The sequence below is a fragment of the Aspergillus ruber genome (genome assembly GCF_000600275.1).
Source record: "Aspergillus ruber CBS 135680 unplaced genomic scaffold scaffold00017, whole genome shotgun sequence".
NCBI lineage: Eukaryota > Fungi > Ascomycota > Eurotiomycetes > Eurotiales > Aspergillaceae > Aspergillus > Aspergillus ruber.
In genome coordinates, this window is record NW_024467313.1 from 527954 (window position 1) to 552824 (window position 24871).

The 24871-nt window shown below is 51.2% G+C and overlaps 10 protein-coding genes across 10 annotated transcripts; 2 read left to right on the forward strand and 8 right to left on the reverse strand.

Moving 5' to 3' along the window:
* Positions 1-266: 266 nt before the first annotated feature.
* Positions 267-2288, reverse strand: EURHEDRAFT_516220 (protein kinase domain-containing protein; the record flags this gene model as incomplete). The annotated part of the gene is made up of 2 exons (XM_040786453.1): positions 267-431; positions 480-2288. 2 exons carry the CDS (start codon positions 2286-2288, stop codon positions 267-269), a joined length of 1974 nt encoding a protein of 657 aa, XP_040638006.1.
* Positions 2289-2673: 385 nt separating this feature from the next.
* EURHEDRAFT_413544 (GcvT family protein) lies at positions 2674-6090 on the reverse strand. Its single transcript, XM_040782194.1, has 2 exons — positions 2846-6090; positions 2674-2788 (listed from the first exon to the last, which is right to left on the reverse strand). Exon 1 carries the CDS (start codon positions 5662-5664, stop codon positions 3127-3129), a length of 2538 nt encoding a protein of 845 aa, XP_040638007.1. The 5' UTR covers positions 5665-6090; the 3' UTR covers positions 2674-2788; positions 2846-3126.
* A 279-nt stretch (positions 6091-6369) lies between these two features.
* Positions 6370-7705, reverse strand: EURHEDRAFT_458376 (aromatic ring-hydroxylating oxygenase subunit alpha; the record flags this gene model as incomplete). The annotated part of the gene is made up of 2 exons (XM_040784498.1): positions 6370-6853; positions 6915-7705. 2 exons carry the CDS (start codon positions 7703-7705, stop codon positions 6370-6372), a joined length of 1275 nt encoding a protein of 424 aa, XP_040638008.1.
* A 299-nt stretch (positions 7706-8004) lies between these two features.
* EURHEDRAFT_413545 (MOSC domain-containing protein) lies at positions 8005-9713 on the reverse strand. The gene has a single exon (XM_040782195.1). The coding sequence runs from the start codon at positions 9583-9585 to the stop codon at positions 8212-8214; it is 1374 nt and encodes a 457-aa protein (XP_040638009.1). The 5' UTR covers positions 9586-9713; the 3' UTR covers positions 8005-8211.
* A 778-nt stretch (positions 9714-10491) lies between these two features.
* EURHEDRAFT_387301 (NAD(P)/FAD-dependent oxidoreductase) lies at positions 10492-11895 on the forward strand (the record flags this gene model as incomplete). The annotated part of the gene is made up of 2 exons (XM_040779707.1): positions 10492-11600; positions 11655-11895. 2 exons carry the CDS (start codon positions 10492-10494, stop codon positions 11893-11895), a joined length of 1350 nt encoding a protein of 449 aa, XP_040638010.1.
* Positions 11896-11903: 8 nt separating this feature from the next.
* Positions 11904-14254, reverse strand: EURHEDRAFT_531661 (putative C6 transcription factor; the record flags this gene model as incomplete). The annotated part of the gene is made up of 4 exons (XM_040787192.1): positions 11904-12551; positions 12601-13885; positions 14050-14142; positions 14196-14254. 4 exons carry the CDS (start codon positions 14252-14254, stop codon positions 12030-12032), a joined length of 1959 nt encoding a protein of 652 aa, XP_040638011.1. The 3' UTR covers positions 11904-12029.
* Positions 14255-14540: 286 nt separating this feature from the next.
* EURHEDRAFT_102792 (uncharacterized protein) lies at positions 14541-15541 on the reverse strand. Its single transcript, XM_040777661.1, has 2 exons — positions 14967-15541; positions 14541-14860 (listed from the first exon to the last, which is right to left on the reverse strand). The coding sequence occupies exons 1-2, from the start codon at positions 15354-15356 to the stop codon at positions 14648-14650; spliced, it is 603 nt and encodes a 200-aa protein (XP_040638012.1). The 5' UTR covers positions 15357-15541; the 3' UTR covers positions 14541-14647.
* Positions 15542-15817: 276 nt separating this feature from the next.
* Positions 15818-20785, reverse strand: EURHEDRAFT_413548 (putative AT DNA binding protein). Its single transcript, XM_040782196.1, has one exon. The coding sequence runs from the start codon at positions 20410-20412 to the stop codon at positions 16318-16320; it is 4095 nt and encodes a 1364-aa protein (XP_040638013.1). The 5' UTR covers positions 20413-20785; the 3' UTR covers positions 15818-16317.
* Positions 20786-21357: 572 nt separating this feature from the next.
* EURHEDRAFT_378586 (aldose epimerase family protein) lies at positions 21358-22608 on the forward strand (the record flags this gene model as incomplete). Its single annotated transcript, XM_040779085.1, has 1 exon — positions 21358-22608. One exon carries the CDS (start codon positions 21358-21360, stop codon positions 22606-22608), a length of 1251 nt encoding a protein of 416 aa, XP_040638014.1.
* Positions 22435-24651, reverse strand: EURHEDRAFT_413550 (putative actin-related protein RO7). The gene has a single exon (XM_040782197.1). It carries the CDS (start codon positions 24448-24450, stop codon positions 22780-22782), a length of 1671 nt encoding a protein of 556 aa, XP_040638015.1. The 5' UTR covers positions 24451-24651; the 3' UTR covers positions 22435-22779.
* Between the last annotated feature and the right edge of the window lie 220 nt (positions 24652-24871).

A 24871-nucleotide genomic window follows, 5' to 3' on the forward strand; every position in this document is an offset into this window, starting at 1 on the left:
AACAAGACAAGAGAGACATGATTAAAAGAAAATATAAGAGCAGTTAATGACAAATTATTAGGAAAATAGAAAGGAAGGTGAGGTGAAATATTATCTCCCCTCCCCCTTCCCCCAAGGATCGTTATAGCGTTGTGTTGCAAACTCGGTCAATAACCAACCGACATAGCAGAACAACAGTAAAGTGAGAGTACCCCCTGGATTCCGCTGAAGACGCGTGAGACCTTAACTGGAAGAAAGACTTTTGATATATCCAACCGGGCTCAATCTCATTCAGAGTCACTACTGTGAATATACTCATCCTGATAATCTGGATAATCAGTAGTATCAAACTCCATAATCGAATCCGATGGAGACGGACTATCATGTCCGCTTGTATCAGCAGAAAATGATCTAGGAGCAACATAAGCATCAACCTTCTCGCATTTGGACATCTGCTGAGTCCGTGAAACTTTCTCCGGAGCAGATGGCTGACAATGGACTTCAATCCCCGCCCTCTTTATCAACTCCCCAAACATTCCCTCAACTTCCTTTGCTGACGGTCTTACATCCGGCCCTCTGCTTAGCATGCCTCGAGACACTTTCAACATCCCCAGTACCCCGACTCCGAAAACCGCGAAATCGGACTTGCGCTTCTTCTCCGCATCCTTTTCTAGCAAGGATACCCATGAGAATACTTGATTTGCGTTACGATCGAGATGAAAGGATGAATCTGCAACACCACCACCACGCCCCGCGGTACGATTTTTCGAGCCGCGGTGGTGTGTGAAGGAGGAGAGTTTGCGTTTGCAGAGGACAGTTAGGATGTCAAGGGTTATAGCGGCGAGAGAGAAGATATCTGATGCTGTGGCGGTTGCTGTGGCCGCGTGCCAGGTTTGGACTATCGTTTGGCTGTTGTTGTTGGTATTATTCAGGGATTGGTCTATGGTTGTGTTGGTGGTGATTGTGGAGAGTGGACGGGCGGAGGCGCCAGAGGAAGATGATGAAGAGGCGATGGAGGGGGTATAGAAGATTGGTCTTTGCCTGATGGATGGGAGGATTCGTTTGCGGGAGTTGACGTTGTTGTTACTGCCGTCACTGGAGGCGGATGAGGCAGATGAGGTTGTTGAGAGGGCGAACGAGAATCGGGCTCGTGGGGAATTAATTCGGATAGCGGTGTCTTGGGATCCTACCGAGTCGGATCTGGTGGTTGTGTTGTCAAGATTAGATGGAACCCGTATTTTGGGAAGGTTTAATTTTGCGGATTTCATCGACGGCCTGCGTGCTGTGCGGCCGCCGGAAGGGAGGAGGAGGGTCTGATGGGGCTGGGTGTCCTGGACTGCAGCGGAGCGTTGCCAGCGTTCTGGTGCGCCGTACTGGTATGCCTCGACGTCGTCGACTTTCAGTGGTGGGAGGAGGGTGTCCAGTTCTTCGAATTGGCCGAGAAAGATTCGGAATTCAGCGTCAATGAGGATGTTGGATGGACGGATACCGCGGTGGGGATGGCCATGTGCATGTAGCCATGCCAGACCATTGGCTAGGCAATGTGGCCAATTGACGAGAATATGTCGACGACGGGCTTTTTCTAGACGCTTGAAGGTAGGCGGCGGATCTGCGAGGAAGGATAGGAGCGTGCGTTCATAGTGTCCGTTGAAGAGAATACAGACGGTTTTGTCGATCGCGCTATAGTATGATGCATAGGTGGAAAAAACATGGTCATGGGCCAGTCGTCTCAGTGAACGTATTTCCTCCAACACTTCGTCCTCTTCGAAAAAATGCGGTGCAGCCCCAATGGTGACTTGCGTACGGAGGTAGACTCGACACACAGCACCAGCTAGAACGACCTTTTCGACGCCCTCCTTAGCTAATGCGCTGTCTGTCCGCTGCACCTCAATTGGTACGCCTTCGTTGGCCGTGAACTTGACATATTCACCTTCCTCAATTCCCCGCACCGTGAAGCGCCATTGGGCATGGAAGAACTTTGCATCTAGGGCCGGATCATCACCATCCGGAGAGAGATGAAGCAGGTCAATGCTATGCGCGGCAAATGGCAAGTCGACATCGTCCACGGAAGCATCAACGAGAGCAAATATCCGCTCCGCGATACCAATGTCCGCAAGTATAAGAAACAATCGTCCAGCCTTGGTGACAATCCAGTCGAGATAAGACTCGCTGGTCAGACCCTCGCCCCAGGGTAGCGGGGTGACCAGACGGGGCAAGCAGCTGGGAGGTAACTGGCCGACAATGTATTCGGGAGTCAGGGCGGCCTGGACGCGGTCAGGAGGCCACCAGAGAGAATTGGTGGAGGACATGATGTAGGCATGGCGAGTCGATGGGAAATGGCGTGGTGGGAGGAAGTATAAGAGCCAGAGCAGGATGATACCTGGTGGCTTGCAGAGGAGGCCGTTAGCAAATGATATATCCCGGAACCTGTCAAGCTGACTAGACTTACAGGAAGAAATAGGTCTTATCGAGTCCGCAAGGGATTAGGCATTATTTATTGGTTGCTTGCTAGATATAGGACTGATATACAAGGTAGAGGGAACTGATAGAGTCAAAGAGGGAATGGAAAGAAAGGACAAAGATGAGGGGATAATAGCAGACAACGTGACCTAGTCATGTGAATCCTTTCTCCTACTCTCCTCTGACTCTTTCCCCATATCCCTGGCAGTTCTCTTTCTGTCCGTGTTCAGAACGACCCCAAAGATACGAACGAGTCTGTGCTAGAAGCCAATTAGATGCCAAGTGCCTATCTTGGAGATAGACGATCCGATAAGACCTGTCAGCCGGGAAGATGACAACTAACGACGATGTGATTGATACACTTCTTATGTACACAATTATGCTCACACCTAATCAGAGTTTACAGAATTCCAATTCCTCTTCATGGGAAACTCCTCCCGCACTGCCTCGGATCTTCGTACAGCTTGTCAGGTACTTCTTCACTTCTCAGCGCCATGACCGTCCCGGCTGCGTCAAAGTACAAGACAAGGGTGTCTGCTCTAGCGTGAACTTTCAATGCGCTGTCGTAAAAACGGGTCTCCTCGGGATGCCACGGAGAAAGCCGTGGGCGAAGATATGGTGCGCTGCGCAGGAAAGCGCCGCCTTCCATGGACTGCGATACTCCCCGCACCGGACTGCCGTATGCGGTTATAGTCGAGATTTCAATGGTTTCTGAGGCTCGGAAATGGGGCTGGTGCCATGTAGGTGGTTCATCTGCGGGTCGTACAGTGGCTCGGATGTGATGGTAGCCTGGATTTTGCGCCCGAAGTATTCGATATCGACGGTCTCGCCATCGGTCACAGCCACAGGTAGCCAGGCATAGGCAATCGGCTTGTGGACTGTATACCCGAACGCTGCATTGGTGACATACCCGACAACCTGGTTGTTATAGTATACGGGCTCTTTCCCAAGGGCCATGGAACGACCGTCGTTGATAGAGAGGCAGCGTAGCCGCCGAGCTGGTTGTCGTTTAGAGCGCTGATCAACGGCAGCTTTACCGACATAATTTACTTTCTTATCCACAATGGCAAAAGAAACACCAGCTTCAAATGGGTCGTGTTCGGCGGTCATGTCGGTGCCAAAAGTGCGATACCCCTTCTCCAGCCTTAACGCATTGAAAGCACTGCGGCCAGCTGCGATAAGTCCATGCGGTTTTCCTGTGTGAAAGATAGCGTCCCATAATCGTTGACCATATTCAGCACTGGTCTGGATCTCCCAGCCAAATTCCCCGACGTAGGACTTGCGCAATGCTGTGACCGGGATGCCGGCGATTGTTGCCTTTTTCACATGCATGTATGGAAGGGCGCTATTGGAAAAGTCATCTGCTGTGATTTTTCTAATGATATCGAAAGAGCGAGGCCCCCAAAGGCCGATGCAGCAGGTGTTGCCGGTGATGTCGCGGACTCGGACCCATTGGGCCGGGGAGTGCTGGGATTGGAGGCGTGCTTCGCGAGTGAGATAGGCTAGATCGGTAACAGAGTTCGCGCCAACTTGGAACAGGTCTGTGTCGAGTCTAGCTACGAAAATGTCGCTACGAATGCGGCCATCTTCATTCAGGAAAAGAGTATAGGTGATAGTCCCTGGTTTCGCAGTGACATCACCCGTGCCTAACCGCTGCAGCAAATCGACAGCACCCGGACCAAATACCTCGAACCGATGAAACGTGGTCATATCATAAACAGCAACCGCATTGCGTGTCTTCCACGCCTCTACCGCAGCGGTAGGCGAGTAGAACCGCGCAGACCATGCATCTCGCTCGACGGGTTTCCACTCATTTGGAAGGCTCTTGAGCAGCTCTGCATTTGCGTCGTACCAGGACGGCTGCTCCCAGCCTCCAACTTCGCGGAAAGATGCTCCCAACTCCCTTTGCCGGGTGTGGAAGGGACTGAGTCGGAGGTTGCGGGGGGATTCTCTGGGTTGTAGGGGGTGTAGGATGTCGTATATCTCGATGAAATTCTGCTGCGATGTCTCATCAACATATTCCCGACTCATTTGCACTTCTTCAAAGCGGGATAGCTCGCATTCTGCGACATCGATCTGAGATGCGCCTGTTGTGAGTATTTCCGCTACAGCCCTTGCAACGCCTGCGGAGTGTGTCACCCATACGGCTTCAGCGACATAGAAGCCATCCAAACTTGGTGCTTGCCCAATAAGCGGGCCGCCATCTGGCGTAAATGAGAAGATGCCATTGAATCCGTCGGCAAGTTCAGTCTCGCGCAGTGCCGGTAAAAGCTCCTTCGAAGCCTTCCACGCAGGCTCAAAGTCCTCCGCCGTGAACTGCAAACGAGATGGCATATTCTGTTCATCAATGTGCTTTGGCGTTAAGCCCAAGTCTGCCGCGCGAACTGGCATTGGACGATGACCGTAGTACCCGATGCCATACTGCTCGCCGTGCTCGCGGTAATAGAGATCCTGGTCTTGGTGGCGGAGGATAGGGAGGATTGCGTTGCGGCCGTTGGGAAGCGTGTTGATTTCTCGACTTGCGAGTGCCGGAACAGCGGTTGTTTTTGCGTATTGATGTGCTAGTGGGAGTAGGGGGATTGAGACACCGGCCATGGCGCCGACCTCGACGCCCCAGAAGCCGGCGCAGGAGATGATGATATCCGCAGGGATGGTACCGTTGGGTGTTGTCACTCCTGTGACATGGCCACTAGTCTGTTCAATACCGGTAACGGGCGTTAATTCAAGATACCGGACACCAGCCTGACGAGTCCGTTCGATAAGCAACTGTGTCGCGCGCGCAGCAAGTGCCAGTCCATCATTGGGCGTATGCAGCCCACCCAGCACAACCTCCTTATTCAAATGCGGATACACCTCAGCACACTCCTGGGCGCTCAAGAGCCTTGCCTCAATACCCCACGACTTCGCGTATCCATACTTCCTCTTCAGTTCCTCAGCCCGTTCCGGTGTCGTAGCAACCTCCAACCCACCAACGTCGTTAAAGCAATTCTGCCCATCTTTCTCGATCGAGGCCAGCTTCTGGACTGTATACCGAGCAAGCTGCGTCATCGTTTTCGAGCCATTGGTTTGAAAAACTAGCCCGGGCGCATGCGAAGTCGAACCACCGGGGAGATTGAGAGGTCCTTGTTCGATGACGGTTATGTCTCTCCATCCACGAGAGACGAGCTCGTCGGCGAGGTTTGCGCCGACGATGCCGGCGCCAATTATGATTGTCTTAGGTGGCATGGTTTTGTTATCATGGATAAGAATAGGGAAGTATTTGTTGTTGGAAGTATGTGGATGGGGTTGGTATAATCGTTATTTGTAGTTGTCATTTGATATTCTTGGAGATGTCTATCATGGTGCTATACTGAGCTGTGATTGTATTAGATGTACGAGGGCAGTGGGGACGGATAAGTATACCGTGCATGGGAATGGGGTTCTTTTTTCCTGAACGGGTTATACAGCGCGGTGCGTTACCCCGCATGGGCTCTGCATGTTGGAGGGGTCTCGGTGTACCGATGTAACATGTATTTGCTGGTCGTATATTGGGATGGAGATAAAGTGTGGGATTTAATTGAGTTAAGGTATTGCGGTATGTTTAGTGTCGCTGCTATTATCGCTAAAGTGGTCTTGTTAGGGTTGAAAATATCAACGGCTGTAAACACGGACAGATTGTCAAATAGTGCTCAAATTGCTTCTGAATAATGCTACTGCTATCTTCGCAAAACCTCTGTGGTTTCTCAAAATTACTACTAGTATATTGTGGAACATAGTAGTTCTGTTGTGTATAGGAATACAAATGATTCTCTTTCCAAACGAAGCTTGCTGAAGATGTAAGACATAAAATGTACAAACATGTGTATTGGTCGTGGTATTCATTATGCAAATGAAACAAAACAAAACGAGATACCAAATTATAGCTAAATCATACAATCCCAAATCCAACACCTAATAAACAAGACTACCACTAGCACCACCCCCCATCCCTCCAGCCGAGCAACACCCCTCCATCCCACATCCCTCCGAAGCAACATCTTTCTGTCCCTTCTTCCCAGTCATATCCAACTCCCTACAAAACTCATCATCCTCCTTACTCACCCCCGCAGCCGTCGTCTCCGGCAACCTCTGCCTAGCAGGCCAAATCTCCTTCCCCTCTTTCTCCTCTTTCTTACGGTGCTCGGTGACTATCTCCCGCACTGTATTCTGGAAGTATAATGGGCTCTTCTCCATCTTCGGATGAAGTTCGCCGTTGTTGAGGTTCTTTTGCGTGTTTATGCAGAGGTCCTTGTCTTCGGACATGATGCGTTTATACACTTGGTTGATAAGGTCAAATTCTTCGGTGGAGGAGAACTTGTTGCGGTAGACTTCGTATTTCATAACACAGTTTGTGGGGGAGATGGGGACGGAGCGTTGCATGGAGAAGAAGTGGGGTCTTCATGGTTAGCATGAGATCATAACAGACTGGGTAAAGGAAGAGGAGGAAGGGAACTCACGAGACAGTCATGCTCGCATTGGGGAAATAGTAAGTGCTAGCAACCTTCAGCTCCCGCTCAATCTGCTCCAGCTTTGCATCAGCAGCGTAGGCACTCAGATCCGCCAACACTGGAGTATCCGGGTGCGATGTCTGGCACTCATTGTAGTTATTCGCCAGAATCTTCCAGTTATACTCTCCCTCCAACTCCCATGTGTGATCAAACTCATAGTGCGTAAAATCAAAATCCTTGAGCCTTGGTTGCAGATCAATATCCTTGAAATCATCTTCCCACATAATCTCAGGCTTCTCGCCGCCATCCAGGTTCACCCAGATAAACCCATTATTGTCAACGTGCACGTGGATCAGGAGGAGCCCGTTCTTGGACTTGTCGAAGCCGTCGACATCTTGGTAGCCTGGGGCTTTGGCGAGCTTACCATTGAGACCATAGGACCAGCCGTGGTACTGGCAGGCAAAGATTCGCGAGGTACCTGATTCCTCGGTGACGACGGGAAAGGCGCGATGGCGGCAGACGTTGTGAAAGGCGTTTATCTGGCCCTGGCGGTCTTTTACGAGAACGATTGGGTATCCGGCGATTTTGTACTGTATCCAGTCGCCTGTGTTGACGAGGCGCAGGGCGTGCGTGGTAAGGATCCACTTGCGGGAGAAGATGGAGCGGCGCTCGAGCTCGTAGAGTTCTTGGGAGGTGTACCAGGAAGCAGGAAGGGCTCTGGAGAGAGTCTCCTTGTCGGTGGGCGTGGCGCCGGAGGAGGCGACTGGTCCAAGACCGAAGTAGTTCTTCCAGAGGGACATTGTGGTAGTTAACAATTGAAGAGTATGCTTCCGAAGTTGAAACTGATGATGATTGATTATTGACTTTCACTGGGCGTGCTGGGCCTTGATATAGTCGCCTTGGAGTCAGGGTATCCCAACTCCTATAGTATACAATGAGGGTTCCTCCCGACCCCGTGATCGGGTATTCGCCCGTAAGTTGATAACGGTTTCATTCCCAGCCAATAAAAACGGGCCTCGTCAATGATTCTTCATGGTTCTATGCCGTTTTTGGATCATTTGATTGCTATGCGTGATTTGGTTGGACGGGAGAGCGTTTACCGAGAATGATCAAGATTTCCATAGAGCGGGTAGAGGGGTTAAAGTGGGTATATGGACTCCAAATCCCAATTTGGCAAATAATCACTTCAGAAGACCATTTCATGCTATCGCGAGTTCTTGGGATGGTATCAGAATTCCCTGCATATGTATAGGAGTTCAAACCAGAGCGTATGTGCAGTCTAAATCTAACATATCGTAGCGCAACTCTAGTAATCATTCCCCGTCGACCCATAAACATGCACTCCAGTTTTAAGCACCTCAATCTCATCCCCAACCTCAACGTACAATCCCTCCCCCTGTTCCTCAGCTTTTCTAAAGTCCCGATCCTCCGGCACGCAATGCATACCCAAGTATCCAAGTGCCGCTTTATTTCCCGTTTCGACCATCCGATACTCCACCAAAGTCGTGCTGGGCTGCGGTTTACCCTTTTTCTTTTCTGGCGGCGGGATGTCCGCGTCAAATTTGCCCGTGTCTGGGTTGACATTAGGTATTGTGCATCGAGACGTGCGGCAGACTACGGATAATGCCGGTGCTACATCAGCCCGTGGTTCTGTGTTTCCCGGTTTGGGTAAGATGCGATAACGCTTCCATGCTTCCTCTGCGTATGCAGGAGCACCTGTAACCCAGATATTTGCGCGGAAACGAAGTGCATTCATAGGTTGGTTTTCCTTTGGCAGGAGAGTGGATACAGCGTGTACCGATGATAAGCTGTTGATGTTGACTGGTTGCTGATCCGTGTAGCCATGCACAGCCGGCGAACCGATGTTTTCCAGCGATGCGAGATTCAAATCCGTACGGAGGAGAGATTCGGGTGTACATCTCAAGAGCGTGAATGGTTGTCTCTCCGGGATTTCAAGGAATCTCTTCAACTTAGGCAGCGCTGCTGCGATAGACGGAATCTGCCCCAAATCGAGACCATTCGTGTCACGGCGGTGGATGTTGAATGTCTTGGACTTCAACTTATCCACAGGCTGGAGAGGCACGACGACAGCTACCTCAGGTGTTGCAAAGAAATCACCCGTATAAAAAAACGTCTCGAACCACTTAGACCAATCAGGAACATCCGGATCCCTAAATCTCAAAACTACACACCCACCCGCCTTCACCAACACATCAGACGAATCACTCCCCTCGTGCGGAAGCCACAATTCGGTCTCAATCCGCGCCATCCCCGGCTTAGTTCGTTGGCTGATAAACCGCCATTTACCGTCTGTCTCGGCTGCAATTGCGAAACATCTATCGTACATGAAGCCGGTTTTGGTAAGTAAGGCCCGATTCAGTTCGATGGGCCCGCATGATTTGACCGGGTGGATGTAGATTGATTTGATGCGGATTGGACCATTGGCTGCGGTGTGCTCTGGTATGGCGTATTTGGGATGATATTGGTCTGTCATGTTGCTGCTGCTGCTGGATAGGCCGAGTTTGCGCAGGTGTCGAAGTGATCTGCGTGTTTTAGAAGTGTTTCCATTTCGGACGATAGCCGCAAAGACTAGGCTTAGCAGCAGCACGAGCGCTATGGAACCATAGAAAATCGTAGAAGCATTGAGACCTTCAAGGCCTTGTACAAGTTGGAGGAGCATTATCGGAGCTTTTGGAAAGAGTCATCAAAACGAGAGTGCGATGTTTCAATATGCGTCGGTTGCACTCGGCAAATCCTTCGGAATCGCCATCCTGCTGACTAATCTCGTCTCGATCTGGGACATTTCAGGCATCTTTAGTTAAGGGTGTTGAGCATCGGGCCCAGAAATAGGAGTATATCGGGGTATCCTTCTTCTCTTGGTTGTTACGTCGTCTGTTAGTATCAGAGTGATTTGGTTGTCGAATTCTCGTTATCTCAACACACGCGGGCGCGGGGAATCCCACAATAGACCCCATCATGCAAACCATACACTATCTCCAGTACGGTATTGATAAATCCCAAGAAGCATATTTTCACCAAAATAGAACAAACACGAACAACCAACAGTTATCTCACCATCTACACCGGAGCCGCTCACGTGAGCGGATGCGGGGGGATAACAGCCCTAACCCGGTCCGGTGGAACCGTTCAAAACGGTTCGGAGACCATCCGAGACCCAAGAGCTTACCATCCCGAGGTCAAATTATTGCTGGATACGGGATTGTTGTGCATTAATAGCTGCGCGGACAAGTCATGTGCACGGGTCCCGGGATGTTGAGTATTATGGGCCCGGATGCATGATAGATATTGATTACTCTTTTGGGTAATGCTTTCCAGGAAAGGGACAGGCAGGACCAGACAACAGTGTTGGAAAAGCTGGGTCTGCTTCTAAGGTGGATGTTTGATAGCTTGAGCCGAAGCTCTGATTTGACAACTAGCTACTTTTTTCCGTCCCCAATTTTCACCGACTCTGCGGGGGGTACGTACTCCAATTGAGCGTGCAAGATCGAGCATGTTGTAGATTTATAAAGCCTGTCCGCCCAAAAGTAACCTACTTTCACCATCAATTCTCCCGATATCTTTAACAATGACCAACGACAAGAACCAAAAAATCATCATCGTCGGCGCCGGCATCTTCGGTCTCGGCACAGCCCTCACCCTCAAACAACAAGGCTACCAAAATGTTACCGTCCTCGACCGCGCCCTTCCCCCCGTCCCAGACGGCTCCTCCAATGACATCTCCCGCGTAATCCGCTTCGACTACGGCGACGAAGTCTACGCCCGCATGGCCAAAGAAGCTTATGATCTCTGGCTTACGCCGACGTTTAAAGAAGCTTTCCATCAAACGCCCTGTCTATGGGTTACGCAGAAGGAGTCCCCAGGGCAGCCCGTGCAGGAGATGGCGGAAGAGTATAGTCGCAAGACGAGAGATGTGTTGACGAAGATGGGGGAACCGTGGCATAGTGTGCCGTCGGCGGAGCAGGCGAAGAGGGAGTTTCCTGGGTTTACCGGAAAGTTGGGGTCTCCGGGGTTCGACGCATTTTGTAATACGAGTGCTGGGTGGGCAGATGCAGGTTTGGCGACGCAGAGGCTCGCGGCGAGGTGTGTTAATGCTGGGGTTTCATTTATCACGGGGCCAAATGGGAATGTTACGGATTTTGAAAAGAGGTCCGATGGGACTGTCAAGGCTGTTCGCACGAGTGGCGGGAACAGCATCGCAGGTGACATGTTCATCGTCGCGACTGGTGCTTGGTCGGCGAGTCTCATTCCCTCGTGGAATACCATGATCGCGGCCGCGCAGATCGTGGGCTACATGCGCCTTACTCCCGAAGAAATGGTAAGGCTCAAGGACCTTCCTATTTACTTTAACCTGTCTACCGGGTTCTTCTGCTTCCCGCCTCACGACGGTACCGGGATCCTGAAAGTCGCTTGCCATGGCTATGGGTACACCCAGTCTAGTGAAAACAACATCTCCGCGCCTCCGAACGCTCCGCCCTCTGCTAGAGCCAACTTCATTCCCGAAGATGGGATTAAGCGACTCCATGCCGGTATGAAGGATATCTTCCCAGATTTGGAGCCACGAGGCTTCGAGAGGGTGGGATTGTGTTGGTACAATGATACGCCTTCCGGTGATTTCATCATGGATTATCACCCTGATCACAAGAACCTGTTCATCGCGACTGGTGGAAGTGGACAGTAAGCATACCCCCCTTACCTCATTACCTAGATCATGCTGACTGATGATTACAGTGCATTTAAATTCCTGCCAAACATCGGAAAGTACATCGTCGGATGCTTCGACAAGAGCCTCCCACAGGACTTGTTGGAGAAGTGGAAGTTCCCGACGGAGTACAAGAATCAGTCACAGGATGATACCTTCAAGGGAGACGGAAGCCGTGGTGGTCCGGAGAGGAGGGAATTGACCTTCCAGGAACGGGATAGTTTTAGTACTGCGCTGAAGGCTACTTCGTCGCGGCAGAGTAAGATATAGTTTTAGAAGACGGGATTTGCTTCATGTTTATTGAGATGTACCTAATGAGAACAAGATAATAGCGACTTTTGCATCTAATACTATGCACGCACAAACACACCATGTAGAGAAGAAAATAAATCTATAATAATTTGCTACAAATTCCCCAAATCCCACCACGTAAACAACCCATCCATATTATTTTCCAACTCCTGCCGATTCACCCCATCCACGTCCCCAAACTGACTCGGGTCAGTCCACAGCCAAGGTGTGTTCAGCATAAGATTGTCACTCGGCACAACCAATCTCTCTCCCCTGAGGTCAATGTCCGGAGATGATGGCGCCGGAGTCGTCATTGCCGCTGTTGTGTTTCGGACCCTGGGAGGCATATGCGCTGCCTGTCCCCCGTCTGCGGTATTTACAGTGACTTCTGGGGACATAGCAACGATTATTTCTAATGTGGATGAACTTTGGGCTGAGCTTTCGCGTGTGGCGGTGGGAGTGAGGGATGGATGGAGGAGGCCGGTTGTAGAAGGTTCTTGTGACTCGGGCATGCAGTTCGCTCGTAGGATGTCCCACATTAGACTAACGCTGAGATAGATTCGGGAGGGTGTCCAGTCGTAGTCGACATTCTCGGATCCGAATGCCATATGTATTATCTTTTCCAGCGTTTGGTCCTGTGACGTTCAGCATAAATCCCTTTCTAATAGACATTGCTGTACTCACTAACGCCCGACAAGCGGGCGAAAACTCCACAAACCCCTCCAAAAACCTCCGACACTTTGCCAAATCCGTCTTTGACTTGAACTTCAACCTCGGATCCGCAGCCCGACAATAATAAAGATGCACCGTAGCAGCAACAGCGGCCGCATGCCCAAAGAAAGCCTCTGTAAGCCTCATATCCTTCTCCGTCACCATATCAATGATCCTCACAATCCATGTAGCGTGCAGCAGCGCCAACTCACTCGACTTTCTCCAGAATGCATTTGGAATCGCTAAATTGGGATTATGCTGCGACGCAACGATATATAGGAACGGATGGTTGAGCATGGTAAGGATGCAGTGGTACGTGAATTGAAGTTTCAGCCAGGGGCCCCAGTAGCTTTTGTTGAGACGGACTTCAGGTGCTGTTCGTTCGTAGAACTTGACCGAGTCGTAGCGGTGGTTCTGGGAGAGCTTGTTCTCGGCGGATGTCAGGTCGGAGAGGATCATTGTGTACATGGAGTCGTGGCGCCAAGGTTCTTTGAGGTTGTTATGGGCGCAGTCAGAGACGTAAGTTCGCACTCTGCTCCAGACCCAGCCGAAGTGGGAGGATAGACTCCATATGTCGACTTCGGGGTCGAAGCAGCCCATGGTCTCGTCGTCTTCTGTCTTGTCTGGAACGCAGCAGGGGCATAATGGCTCAGCGGAGAGTCTAAGTAATCTGTTCTGGTGGCCGTACGACCGTTCTAGTGACAGAAGACTCCAGAAGACTCTCTTTTTCCGTTGAGATAGAGGGCTCTGGGTTGGTGAAGCGGCTTCGACATCGATCATGGCCGTAAGACAAAGCTGAAACGCGAACCCCAGGTGGAACTGACCCAGGGACACGTTTCCGTCCATGAAGAGCGAATATGTGAGCAGACATAGGCTCTCAATTGTCTCCAAGTCCACCGTGCCACTTGCAACACGAAGCATGATCAATGTTCTCGCCGTGTTGCTATAGAACTGCGATTTGTCGTGGGCGGCGCAGAAACGGGTCGTCAGCGTGAGGATACTATAGACAAGCTCCTTTGGCAGAAAACCCATTTCCTCAAGGTCTTCGTAATTGAAACACCAAATCGGCTGTCGGTGGCAGTACTGGAAGTAGAGATCTACTGCTTTGGCAACGGTAAGTGATGAGATATGCAGACTTGAATCTTCGGGGCCTTCGAAGCCGAGCTCAGGCGCAAGTAGATTGTCGAGGGCATAGTTCGACTCGCTGGGGAGTGAATTTGATGACGACTTGGCAGGAGATGGATCTTCATCATGAGGTCTGGAATTGTTAGAAGCCTTCTTCATAGTATCGGAAGATGCTTACCTAGATCCTTTCATGATATAATCAACCTTCTCTTCCAGCGACGCAAGCCTGTCCTCCTTCAAAAACATCAACACCATATCCCGTTCCATGTACAGAGATGTCCTACCGATTGGTGCGACGCTCTCCGGCCAGAGGTATAGAGACATGTCTGATTGAGACGAGCACAGCTCGAGCACACTGGCCTCTCTGCCGGACATCGCGTTTTCTTTCGTCTGGATATCTGACATTAGATCTATACTGATGCAAGAAGGTAAGCAACACATACCGACAATTAAGACAAGCTTCATACGATCGCAATCGCCCACGCGAGCCGTCTCGCGGCATCGTAGTCGAATACTAACTGTTCAATGTCCAAAATAGCATTGTCTACGAATTGTAAAGATAACCATCGCTGATATTGATGTAAAGATGCACTCTGTCATACCAAATAGCCTTGTATTTTCCAAGAAACCCCGCGTGGTGATGTTTCTCAAACGGGTTAAAAGTTCCCGGAAACCATGACATCTGTCATTGACGGCTATTCTCCGGCATCGTCGAATGCTTTTTCTAGCGACGGGATGCTCCATGGTCACTGCTGCCCGTGGGGTATACCCTAGTTGTCAGACATCATCTAGCCAGGCCTAAATAGAAGAATATAGGCATCCTAAACTATATACATGCAATCCGTAATGCTATGTTCTAATGCAAAAAGAAAAGAAAAGAAAAAGAAAGCATAAATCATGAAAACCTCCGTAACCGCCTCAAGCGACTCAAACTCTGGTTCCTCCGTAGACCTCCTTCATCCTCATCACTTGTTGTCCCTAAATCCCCTTGTTCCTGTTCCCGACGCTTCAACGCTTTCCGGAAATGAACACGCTCATCTTGTTGCTGTTTTGCGCGCAGATGTACAAAGTCCTCATGTGCGGCTTTTTCTTCGTGCAGCTTTTCGATCTGCATAGATGTATGTGTTAGCATGTTTCCATACGGCATACTTATTGCGTACCATGGTGTACAAAGGTACAAGTATGTGGTAGTAAGGGGCAGGACAGGAACATACATGCTTCAACCAAACCTCCTGCTCCGAACTCCATGCCTTCTGGCACCTTGCCAGCTGCTGCTGCGCAACTTTTAACCGTTTCTCTTGTTCCAGCGTCCACCGGCATCGTCCGGGAACCATCTTGTTATTGTCAAGTCTCCAGCTGATTATCCGCACGCGTTTACTTGGCGATGCATATTCGTCGTCATCGTCGTCGACATCGACATCTGAGGGATCTGAGCCTTCGTCTTCGGAAATGTGAATCGCATCGTCGGAGTCCGAGTCGTTTGAGTAGGAGGAGGAATCATCGGTGACAGCGGCCGGGGATTTCTCTTTCCACATTGATCGATTAGGTCGACGATTGGTGAATGAGAAGCTGAAGATATGTTTGACTCTGTTTCCAACGCGCATTTTGCTGATTGACTGGCTGGATGGAATTCTTGATTCGTGCTTGGTTGGTCTTGGTCTGTTCTTGTAAAAAGCTTGGTTCTTGAAAAGGGATGGAGGTTTATATAAGTAGATGTATCACGAGCCTCGCTTTTTGTCTTACACGAATGCGACCGAAAGCGTGGGACATTGGCGTTTCAGCGCTTCTACTTTTATCACTGGTGTACGTACTCCATTCTCCGTGTGTATACGTGGTTAGTTTCCGGGGGCCGACCCCCTCTCCTCCCTTGGTCTATGGATCTCCCAGGCTAATGCCTGCAGCGCGTGGGTAATCCCCGCCGCCAGGGCCTTAGTTTCTTGTTTCTACTCCATAGTTCTTGGTTACTCCGTATTGCATGGAGCATAGAGTATGTGGTCTAGTTGGGCAATCATTAGGTTGTCGCGCCGGGCCCGATACGAATCGAGACTTATGCAGGCTCGATGGGCGTGAAAACGTGGCGATCAATTTGAGCACTGGCGTTGTCAGGTATGTTATGTATCTGCCAGGTATAATAGGGTTCTTGCTTATTTGCATAGTTGGAAGCCATCGGAAAGTTGGGCATGTGTATGTCGCCATGTATGTGATGTTCAATGACATAGGACAAGACCAGAATCGAGGTATATACAGCAATCACTCCAATGCTAACCTGTAAAAGATAAGAGGCCAAGAATAAGAAATGCATCCCAATTCCACGCCAACACTGTACATGTACAAAAAAAGATAATAACAGAAAATCAAAAGTCGTCCACCTGTAAAAAAGCCCGAATATGTGATATTCCCCAGAGAAAAAAAATAAAATAAATGAAAACACCAAGCATGCGCCATTTCCAATAGTCTTTCGACCGGCGCGCCGCTAACATCGGGGAGGAAAGCAATTATGGACCAATCCGGCCAACTCAAACACGAAACGGCGGCGCCACGTCGGTCAATAGCCAAAAGTAGTGCTCACATGTCGCCTCCGCTTGTTTTTGCTTTTCTCTCTGCTCTAATCTTCTCGCCAATAATCACGCTGATCAGTCGTCGGTGTAAGTCTGCCTCCGTCCAGCCGATCTGGCCCGTCCCGCCGCTGTCTAGGTCGCCGGTGGCCAGTTCCTGCACAAACTGGTCAATCACCGCGAACTGACCTTCGGTAACGGGCACGCCATGTCGGCCGTCTGACGTCCAAATCCAGTCACCAATAATCTGGTCGCGTCCGGGCGCCGGATAGTATGGGAACCGTTCTGGGAAGTGCGCTGCCAGTCGGTACAGACGTCGGAGGATAATATAGTGTTCGTCGCTGAAATGCCCAGACACCGCCAGCGGTCGGGCCCGCACAGGGCTCTCCTCTCCCAGGGCGGAAAATGCGCGGTCGGGTTGTTGAGCGGCGCGTGACTCGGGGGAGCTCTGCGGTTCTTCATACTGTCTCCACTCGGTGAATCGTCGAGAGCTTCTGAACCTCCGCTCCATTTCATCTTGTTCCTCCACGTCTGCCCTGTCGGATCCATGGGTATGCGCGTTCGCAACCTCCGCGGAGCCATCGTCGCTCACTGGGTCATCATCTGAGTCCTCATATTCTTCACTCACGCGACTTGGTCGCGAAGGAGACCTTCTTATTGGTGCTTTCAGCCAGCCGGGGGTTAATGAGGCCAGTCTTTGGAACCAGGTCGATCCTTGAACATCAGGATTGGCGGGATTGGCGGGTCGCGGAGGTTGTGGAGTCATTTCCACATTTCCGTCAACAGAGCGTTCTTCGGCTACGGCGGCATCTGAATATTCAAAGTCTTCCTCCTCTTGATCCCGCCGCCTATCAAATTGCATCCTCTCATGCTCAATTCTGGTGGTCGGATCAATCTGGAACGCATCGTCGTCCGAGTGCTTGAGAGGGCTCGACACCAGTCCCAATTCCGATAGCGGCTGCTCTTGGTCATGCACCCCATTCTCGGCGTATCGCGGGGAAGACTGGGGTGCCTCCCGCTGCGAAGGCCGTGCACTGGCCGCGCTCAAGGGGCTGCTTCTCCCATAATAGTAGCGAGAATGATTTGGGGTGTTGGATGCACCAAGCAACATCGACATGTCAACCTCCTGTTCACGTAATTGTCGTACTCGCGATTGGCCTCCCAGGTAGGGTACCTTTTCCCGCTGGTGAGTCCAAGGTGCCGGGGAAAATGCGCCGTATTCGCTCGGGGCAGCTGATCGATCATCCTTCCATGGGCTAGACTCCTGTCTGTAGCCAGCATCGTCTTCATCATGACGTGTGGAGGTTTGATGCATGGAACTTTGATGCATGGAACCTTGATGTGTGGAAGATTGATGCGATATTTGGCTATGCTCTTGTGCTTCTTGCTGCCAGATGTCCGAGTATCCGTCATCGTCTTCCTCTGGCGAATATTGTTCTTCCTCCTCTTCCGGTTGTTGCATATGCGCCTGCGGGTGTTGTTCCTCCTCTTCGTATTCCTCTTGTTCCTCTACCTCTGCATCTTCCTGTTCATCCCCTACCTCGTCTGCCTCGTATGCTTCGTCTGGATAGCCTGCCTCATCTTCCGGCAGATTGCCTTCTGAAGCTGGCTCCAACTCTGGCCCTTGGTCGAAATCAGACCCCGAATCTGAGTCTGGCCCTCCAATGTCGAATGCAGGGTAGGCCCTACCACGTTCGGGACTCTGCTGTGCCTCATCATCGCTATTAATAACAATGACCTTGCTCGAATTGGCTTTGTCAATCTCATGACTGATGGACTCTCTCTCTTGCTGCCATTCGGCCATTCGTCGTTTCATCGCAGTTTCTGGCCCAGGTGTATCCTGAACCGATCTCCGATCTTGTTGGAGCGGGGTTTCTGAGGTATCTTGCTCTTCATCTTCTGATCCCTGGTCCTCGTGTTGGTCGTGGGTATCTGGCGTGGCGGCACTTCTGGCAGCTTCTTCTTGTTCGGCCTTTTCCCTTTCTACCTCAGCTTGTATTTTCTTCTTTGCGATTTCCTGGCCAAGGCTTAGACCCGCTCGTAGTTGTTGTTGGGTATCGTAGTCAAGATCACTAAACACGGTCTCCAAGCGCTTTTTGGGTTCCTCAATAGCAATTTTGCTATCTGGTCGTTTCTCTACCTCCGGGTTCTGCCTGAAGGCACCCTCAAGTGCCATACCAGCACGGACAATCCTAGCCAGCCGGGTGACCGGTCTAGGCCGTTTATCAGCCGGGATCGGCGCAGGGAGTTCAGCCGGTGGAGACGGAGGTGCATGTAGTTCAGAAGCCTCATAGTGTGTCGCAGGCTGTTCTAATCTTCGTCGATGAGAAGGTGAACGGGACTGTCGTTTAGGTGGAGAACGAGACTGGCGTTTTCGCGGAGGTTCTGAACTGGGCGATGCATTCGCGCGTACACTCTCGTTGTGATTGCTGCTTATAGAGGAAGCTTTGCGCTTCACTTTCTCTCTTTTGCCGATTGATTCGCGCTGAAGAAAAGGTCGGAGAGGTCCTTTGGCACGGTCTGAATTTGTGCTGATCCCATGTTGCTTGGCTGATGGCAAAGTATCCAACGAGACCATGCTGAACCCTTCACTTTCCACAATTGAATCGTATTCCCGGTGTTCGTCCGTAGGATCACGATGTTCGTGTGCTGGGTCATCATTATCGTCCGTTGGATTATCCGTGGCGTCGCCTTGAATATCATGAATTTCGCTACTTGGTGCGTCTTCGTCCAGATTGTCTTGTTCATTATTCTCTTCATCGACCAGCGATGATGATGTAGGCGTAGGATAGAGGCGTGGTGGTCGAGGTGTACGGCCTGCATTAAATGCGTTTGCTGGGGACGAATCAAGTGGTTCTTGAATTGATTCTTGGCGAACAGAAGACGGCATTTTAGACGGCGTCGAGTGTAGCTTCCCGTCATCGTCATCGCGGTCTATGGCACCGACATCCGGCGTCTCGTACGCAGGTTCAGCAAAAGTCACTCGAGGGGAACTCCGATTCCAATCCGTCGGGTCTGGTCGCATCGTCTCGTCTTCTTCGTAGGCGGAAAACGGAGCATCCGGTAGCTCATCGTCTTCGGAATCGCCATCTGCGCCGAGATTCAAAGGGCTATATCTTTCTTGGTCGAGTTCTGAATCTGGATTTGGTTGCTCTTCCACCTCGAGGTTTAGCGGGCTGTGTCGATTTCTTCCAGAGTCGGGAAACGGAGTTGATTGCTCAAAATTCAATGGGCTAGATCGTTGTTCAAATTCGGGGCCTGGAGTTGGCTGGTCCTCCGACTCGAGGTTAAAAGGATCGTATCGCTGTTGATCGGGTACGGAAGCTGGAGTCGGTTGCTCCTCCTCGTCGACGTTCAAATAACTAGCTCGCTGTCGTCCAGGTGCGGGCACCGGAGTTGGTTGTTCAAGGTTTAACGGACTAGATTGTTCGGGGTCGGGAACCGGCGTTGGTTGCTCTTCCATTTGCCGCTCGACCGGCACGGGCGTACCTTTGCGTGGTCGCCCTCGTGGTCTGCTTTGTCCATTGGCGCCCTTGGCACCTGGTGTATGTCCGGGACTCGCTGGGGTCGATGTCGCATCGGGTAGTGCTTGAATCTCCGTCTTCCTCGGTCGGCCTCTGCGTCGTCGGGGGGTTGGCTCGGGTTGGTCGCGTTCATCCTTCAGGGGCACCTTGGTCGTCATGGTCGTCGAGGGATATAATGCCCTGCGCGTAGGGCTTTTTTGGTTATTCGCCTCATCTTCTTCATCTTGCGTCGCCTCCAGCGTTACTCGAATTCTCCACGGATTGCCGCTCTCACCCTGACCTTTTTCCGGAGACAAGGACATGGGCTGTCCTCCGGCCAATTTCGCAAGCGCTGGAGTAGCTGGTAGCAAGACATCGTCGAACCGGATGGAATGCGCACTTTTCGACGGGCTGAGACTCGGGCGCTGACGCTTGCCCTTAACAGAGCCTGGCGTCTGCAGGAACTTGAAATTAGGGGCCGGAGACATAGACATGAAGGGTTGCCGACCGCCGAGAGGTTTCGTGGGGGAGGAGAGTAGGTATTCGGAGTCGCCAGCAGGTCCAAGAATGTCCGAAGAAGAGCTAGAGCTGCGAGAGGACATGTCGAAATGCGAGGAATCTAAGGCGGATCATCGGCGACTGCGGCCGCGTCCGGATACAGAGGGCAGTATTGGTAATCAAAAGTAGTGGCCAAAATAGTTCATTCTCGAGGCACCAAAGCCCATCCAAAGCAAGCCATCTCGATCCGTCAACAACATCAACAACGGTCGCAATCACCAAAACACGTCTCCCGATCGGGCAGTCGAAGAGGGGACGCGTTGGTTAGGTAAGCGGGGAAAATACTTGATCCGTTGTACGGTAGACGCAATGTCCACGAGTGCAGCTCTGTGCACCTCTGTCAGTCAAGAAACAGCACTTGCTGTGCATAAGGTACTCGATAGATATTGTATGGAAAGGCTCGTGATAAGGACAGGCACTGCTATCCTGCGCTGTGTCGAGAGGAAGAAATAACAACGAAGCACGAAGATCGGCGTCCCCCGCAATTTCCGCATCTGGCTAGCGTCCGCACTCATGTTTCTGCCTTCTATATAAGGCATTAATACGGCATGTCTCCTTCCCCGGAAATCACCAACCATCGGAAAGCAGCGCTGGACTGCGAACATCTATACAAAACGGGAAGGAACGAATTGAATCAAATAATCTTAAAGGCATTTTACCCGCATTCAGGCACTCTCCCCACGTCTTTCCTGCGTCCACAAATTTCCCCTATCAGCTTCGGGAAATAATCAACCAACCAAGCAACCGTTCCTTCCTATAGAGGCTTTCTTTATCCCTCGGCCTGCCTCCGCGTTTGGTCAGCATGCAGTGACATTCTCCGGATCACGCTATATGAGAGGTTATATATTATGCCCTTGGACCCCCTTCCTTCTTCCCGCTCGCGCATTCCCCGGCTGCTCGCTTTACTCTGTCCTGCGCGATTCTCGCCGCGTGTTCTATTCTTATATTGTTTAATCTTCTTCACAGTCACCGCGCTTCTTGGTGTCAAAATGCACGTCGGGTCCTATCTTTCCACCGTCCTTTACGGACTGCCCGTGCTGGCCCAAGCGCAGAGCTCTGTGACTCTGTCTGGTGCGCCGTCGTCGAAAACTGCTGAGCCTGAACCTGCTGTTGATCCCTTCAAGGCCTATACAATCAAAGCGGAGAACATTACTGCTACTTTGATCCCTTACGGCGCGCGATTGACATCTGTCCTCGTACCCGATCGCGACGGCAACCAACAGGATATTGTGTTGGGCTATGATGACCCCAGGGACTACTTGACGGACACCGAAACGAGCCATACCTACTTCGGTGCCGTGGTGGGCCGGTATGCCAACCGGATCAAGAACGGATCATTCGTCCTGAACGGGGAGAAATACGAGATCCCGAGCAATGAGAATGAAGGTCTCAACACTCTCCATGGAGGTTATGTGGGCTACGACCAGCGCAATTGGACCGTCACTACGTACTCGGAGTCCACCGTCACCTTTACCTTGCTAGACCGCGGATTCGAAGACTTTCCGGGTGATATTGTCACTCATGCTACCTTTACCGTGGACAACAACCGCACGCCAGACAACCCCGACGGTCTGCCACTGTTGACAACCAAATTGGTCTCGCTAGCACTGACCGAAAAGACCCCGATTATGCTGTCCAATCACATCTACTGGAACCTGAACGCATTCAAAGAAGAGAACATCCTAGACGACACCTTCCTGCAATTACCTTTGTCCAGGCGCTACATCGGCACAGACGGCCTTCTAATCCCCAACGGCACCATCCTCGATGTTCACAGCACCTACAACGGCAGCGCCGACTTTACCGCCGGTAAACTTGTGGGTGAGGACATTGAAGACGCTGAAGGTCTCTGCGGAACAGACTGTACAGGTTACGATAACTGCTTCATCGTCGACCGTCCACCTCAATCCGCCGCGCAGGATTCGCTTGTCTCCATTCTCCACGCAAACTCCAGCACTACGGGTATCTCTCTCGAAGTCAAGAGCAACCAGCAAGCCGTCCAGATCTACACGTGTCCTGGGCAGGATGGTTCTATCCCGATTAAGCCGTCGCAGGATAAGCGGAATGAAGGCCAGGGTGCTAGCAGTGTTAATGCGTATGGATGTTTGGTCATTGAGCCTGAGGGTTGGATTGATGGGATCAACCACCCTGAATGGGGACAGTCGCCGTACCAGGTTTATGCACCGGATACTGCTCCAGCGATTAACTGGGCTACTTATAAGTTTGGGACGATTGCTTGATCCCTGTTATGTACATACTACCTGGTACTAATAGTTGTCTTCTTAAACCAGACTAATTGGGCTGAATGCATGATTGTATCGTAAAATATACCAATTCCAAACCTATCATTCGGGTATCTAATATCAAACTCGCAACAAACGCTAAAACAGGTAATCCATAATCCAGCATAATCAACCCCACCCCGCCAATGTCCAACTCGACCGATCACCCCCAGTCCTCAATCCCGACCTCCTATCCGGCACATACCCATGCTCCAAATCTCGACTCGCCCCCGCAAGCCCATGCTGCAAATACTTCTCGCGTTCAATCTCTACCATCCCTCTAATCTTCAAACTCGTCACAAGGCTCGCACCAGCCCAAGGTCCCAACGACTCAACTTCTCGCAGAATACCCTGGACAGGCGGTTTGAAGTCTCTATCGCGATTGCGCTGGAGTTTCTGCTCGACAAAGTCGATCTCGTTATCTCCTTCATCGTCGATTGACGGTGTATGGGATGCGGTGGCAGTGGGTTCTTGCGTTGGTGTTGTAGTTCCTGTTGATGGGGCCGTTGATGGTGGGTTTGTGTTTGTGCTTGGGTTTGGAGTTGGAGTAAGGGACAATTCCTGGAGGCGGGTACGTTGGCGCTCAACGGCTTTCCCGCGGACTTGTGTCCAACCGTGTGTTTTGATTAGCCTGTTAACTTCGTTGAGGATGCGTTGGCGGATCCCTGGGATGTGCGAGCCTCCTCCAACGAATATAATCCGGGACATGCATATCCCGCGTGCGTCGGGGGGTAAAGCAAGGAGGGTGTTGTAGAGGAGTAGAGGGAGGGGTTTTTCCTCGTCGTCGAGGTCGGACTCTGGGATGCCGTGGGCGAAGAGGGCTTTTTCGACTGGTTCGGCGAGTTTGAGGAAGGGGACGTCGATGTATTCGGAACCCGGGTTTGAGGGGGAAGGTATAGAGATGGCGGTGTTTGGGAGGTCGGTTGGTTCAGTTTCTTGGTGTGTTTTGCACCAGGCGAAGCGGGTGACTACTTCTTCGCAGTATTCGAAGCTCACGGAGAGTTCGTCTGTTGTTGGGTCTCGAGTGCTGGAGGTGAGCTGGGTGAGGAATCGACCTGTTTCTTGGAGTAAGTGTTTCATTGCCCTAGTGCTGCGTTTGTGTGCGGTTTCTCTGTATTCATAGACGCCAGTCACTGTAGTTTCGGCCCAGCCCAGATCCACTACCGTTGCTGAACGTACTCCGGCAGCTGTCGCGGACATGACTGCAGCTGGTAGGAGCGTGATACTTGGAAACCGCCAGCGGTTAAACAAGGTCGATAGAACAGACGCCAGTAATGGATGCGGCATAAGAGACGGCATAACAAGAACCAGCCGTGTCGTCCCCGCGTCCGTTAACAGGTACTTGTTATATGTCTCGCGAACCACCCGCTCAATCTTATCCTCGACAAGACCCAAGTCCACCTTTCGCAGATCCATTCCCCATAGTTCATATGAATTCGCCCACTCTTCAGGACTAACAGAGCATTCGGTAGACGGCCCATAATTCAACCATCCCCGGTAATCACCCGTTCTTCTCGATTCCTCCGGACCAAACCCCACAGTACACATGGGTGTACTCTCGCCCTCGAAACCTGCTCGGAGCCATCTCGAGCCCAATTCGAATATAATAGCATCTTCTTCACTGCGGAACGACGAGCCGGACGAGGTACTTGCGAAGGAGGAGTTGTTCGAGCGGAGTTGGTGTTGGGGGGTCTGGGGAGAAGAAGGCCTGGCGGTCTGGCTGTGGCGTAGGTTTGATGGGAAATTTGAGGCAGAGAAGCGTTTGCTGTCGCCAACTGATATGGATGAGGCGCTGGCCATGCTTGTCGCTTTGGTATAGAAGCCGGTCGACGTTGTCGGTACTGTTTACTTCGGCGCGGGGAACGGACAATCGATCAATTCATGCTTTGCGCGTTTTCAGGGCGGTTTTCATATAAAAAACTGCCTGTAATTCAGCTGCCTGTAGTTCAAGCTATCGACCCTAGATTTTCAATTGAGAGTTCGTATCCGAGAAATTCGCAACAAAGCTTGAATTATGAAAGTGCCAGACTACATATCCATGCGGCTTGATGAAAGTCGAGGTGGATCAATAGTTTGTCCGATTACCAAGGCCGACAGATCCCTCATATACGGACACACACACTCGTTTAGATAGCCAAGCACTCATTCTACCATCTACAGTGTCTATAGATATCATTGTCACCCTCCGTATAATCTAAGTTTCTTCTTCATATATAGCCTC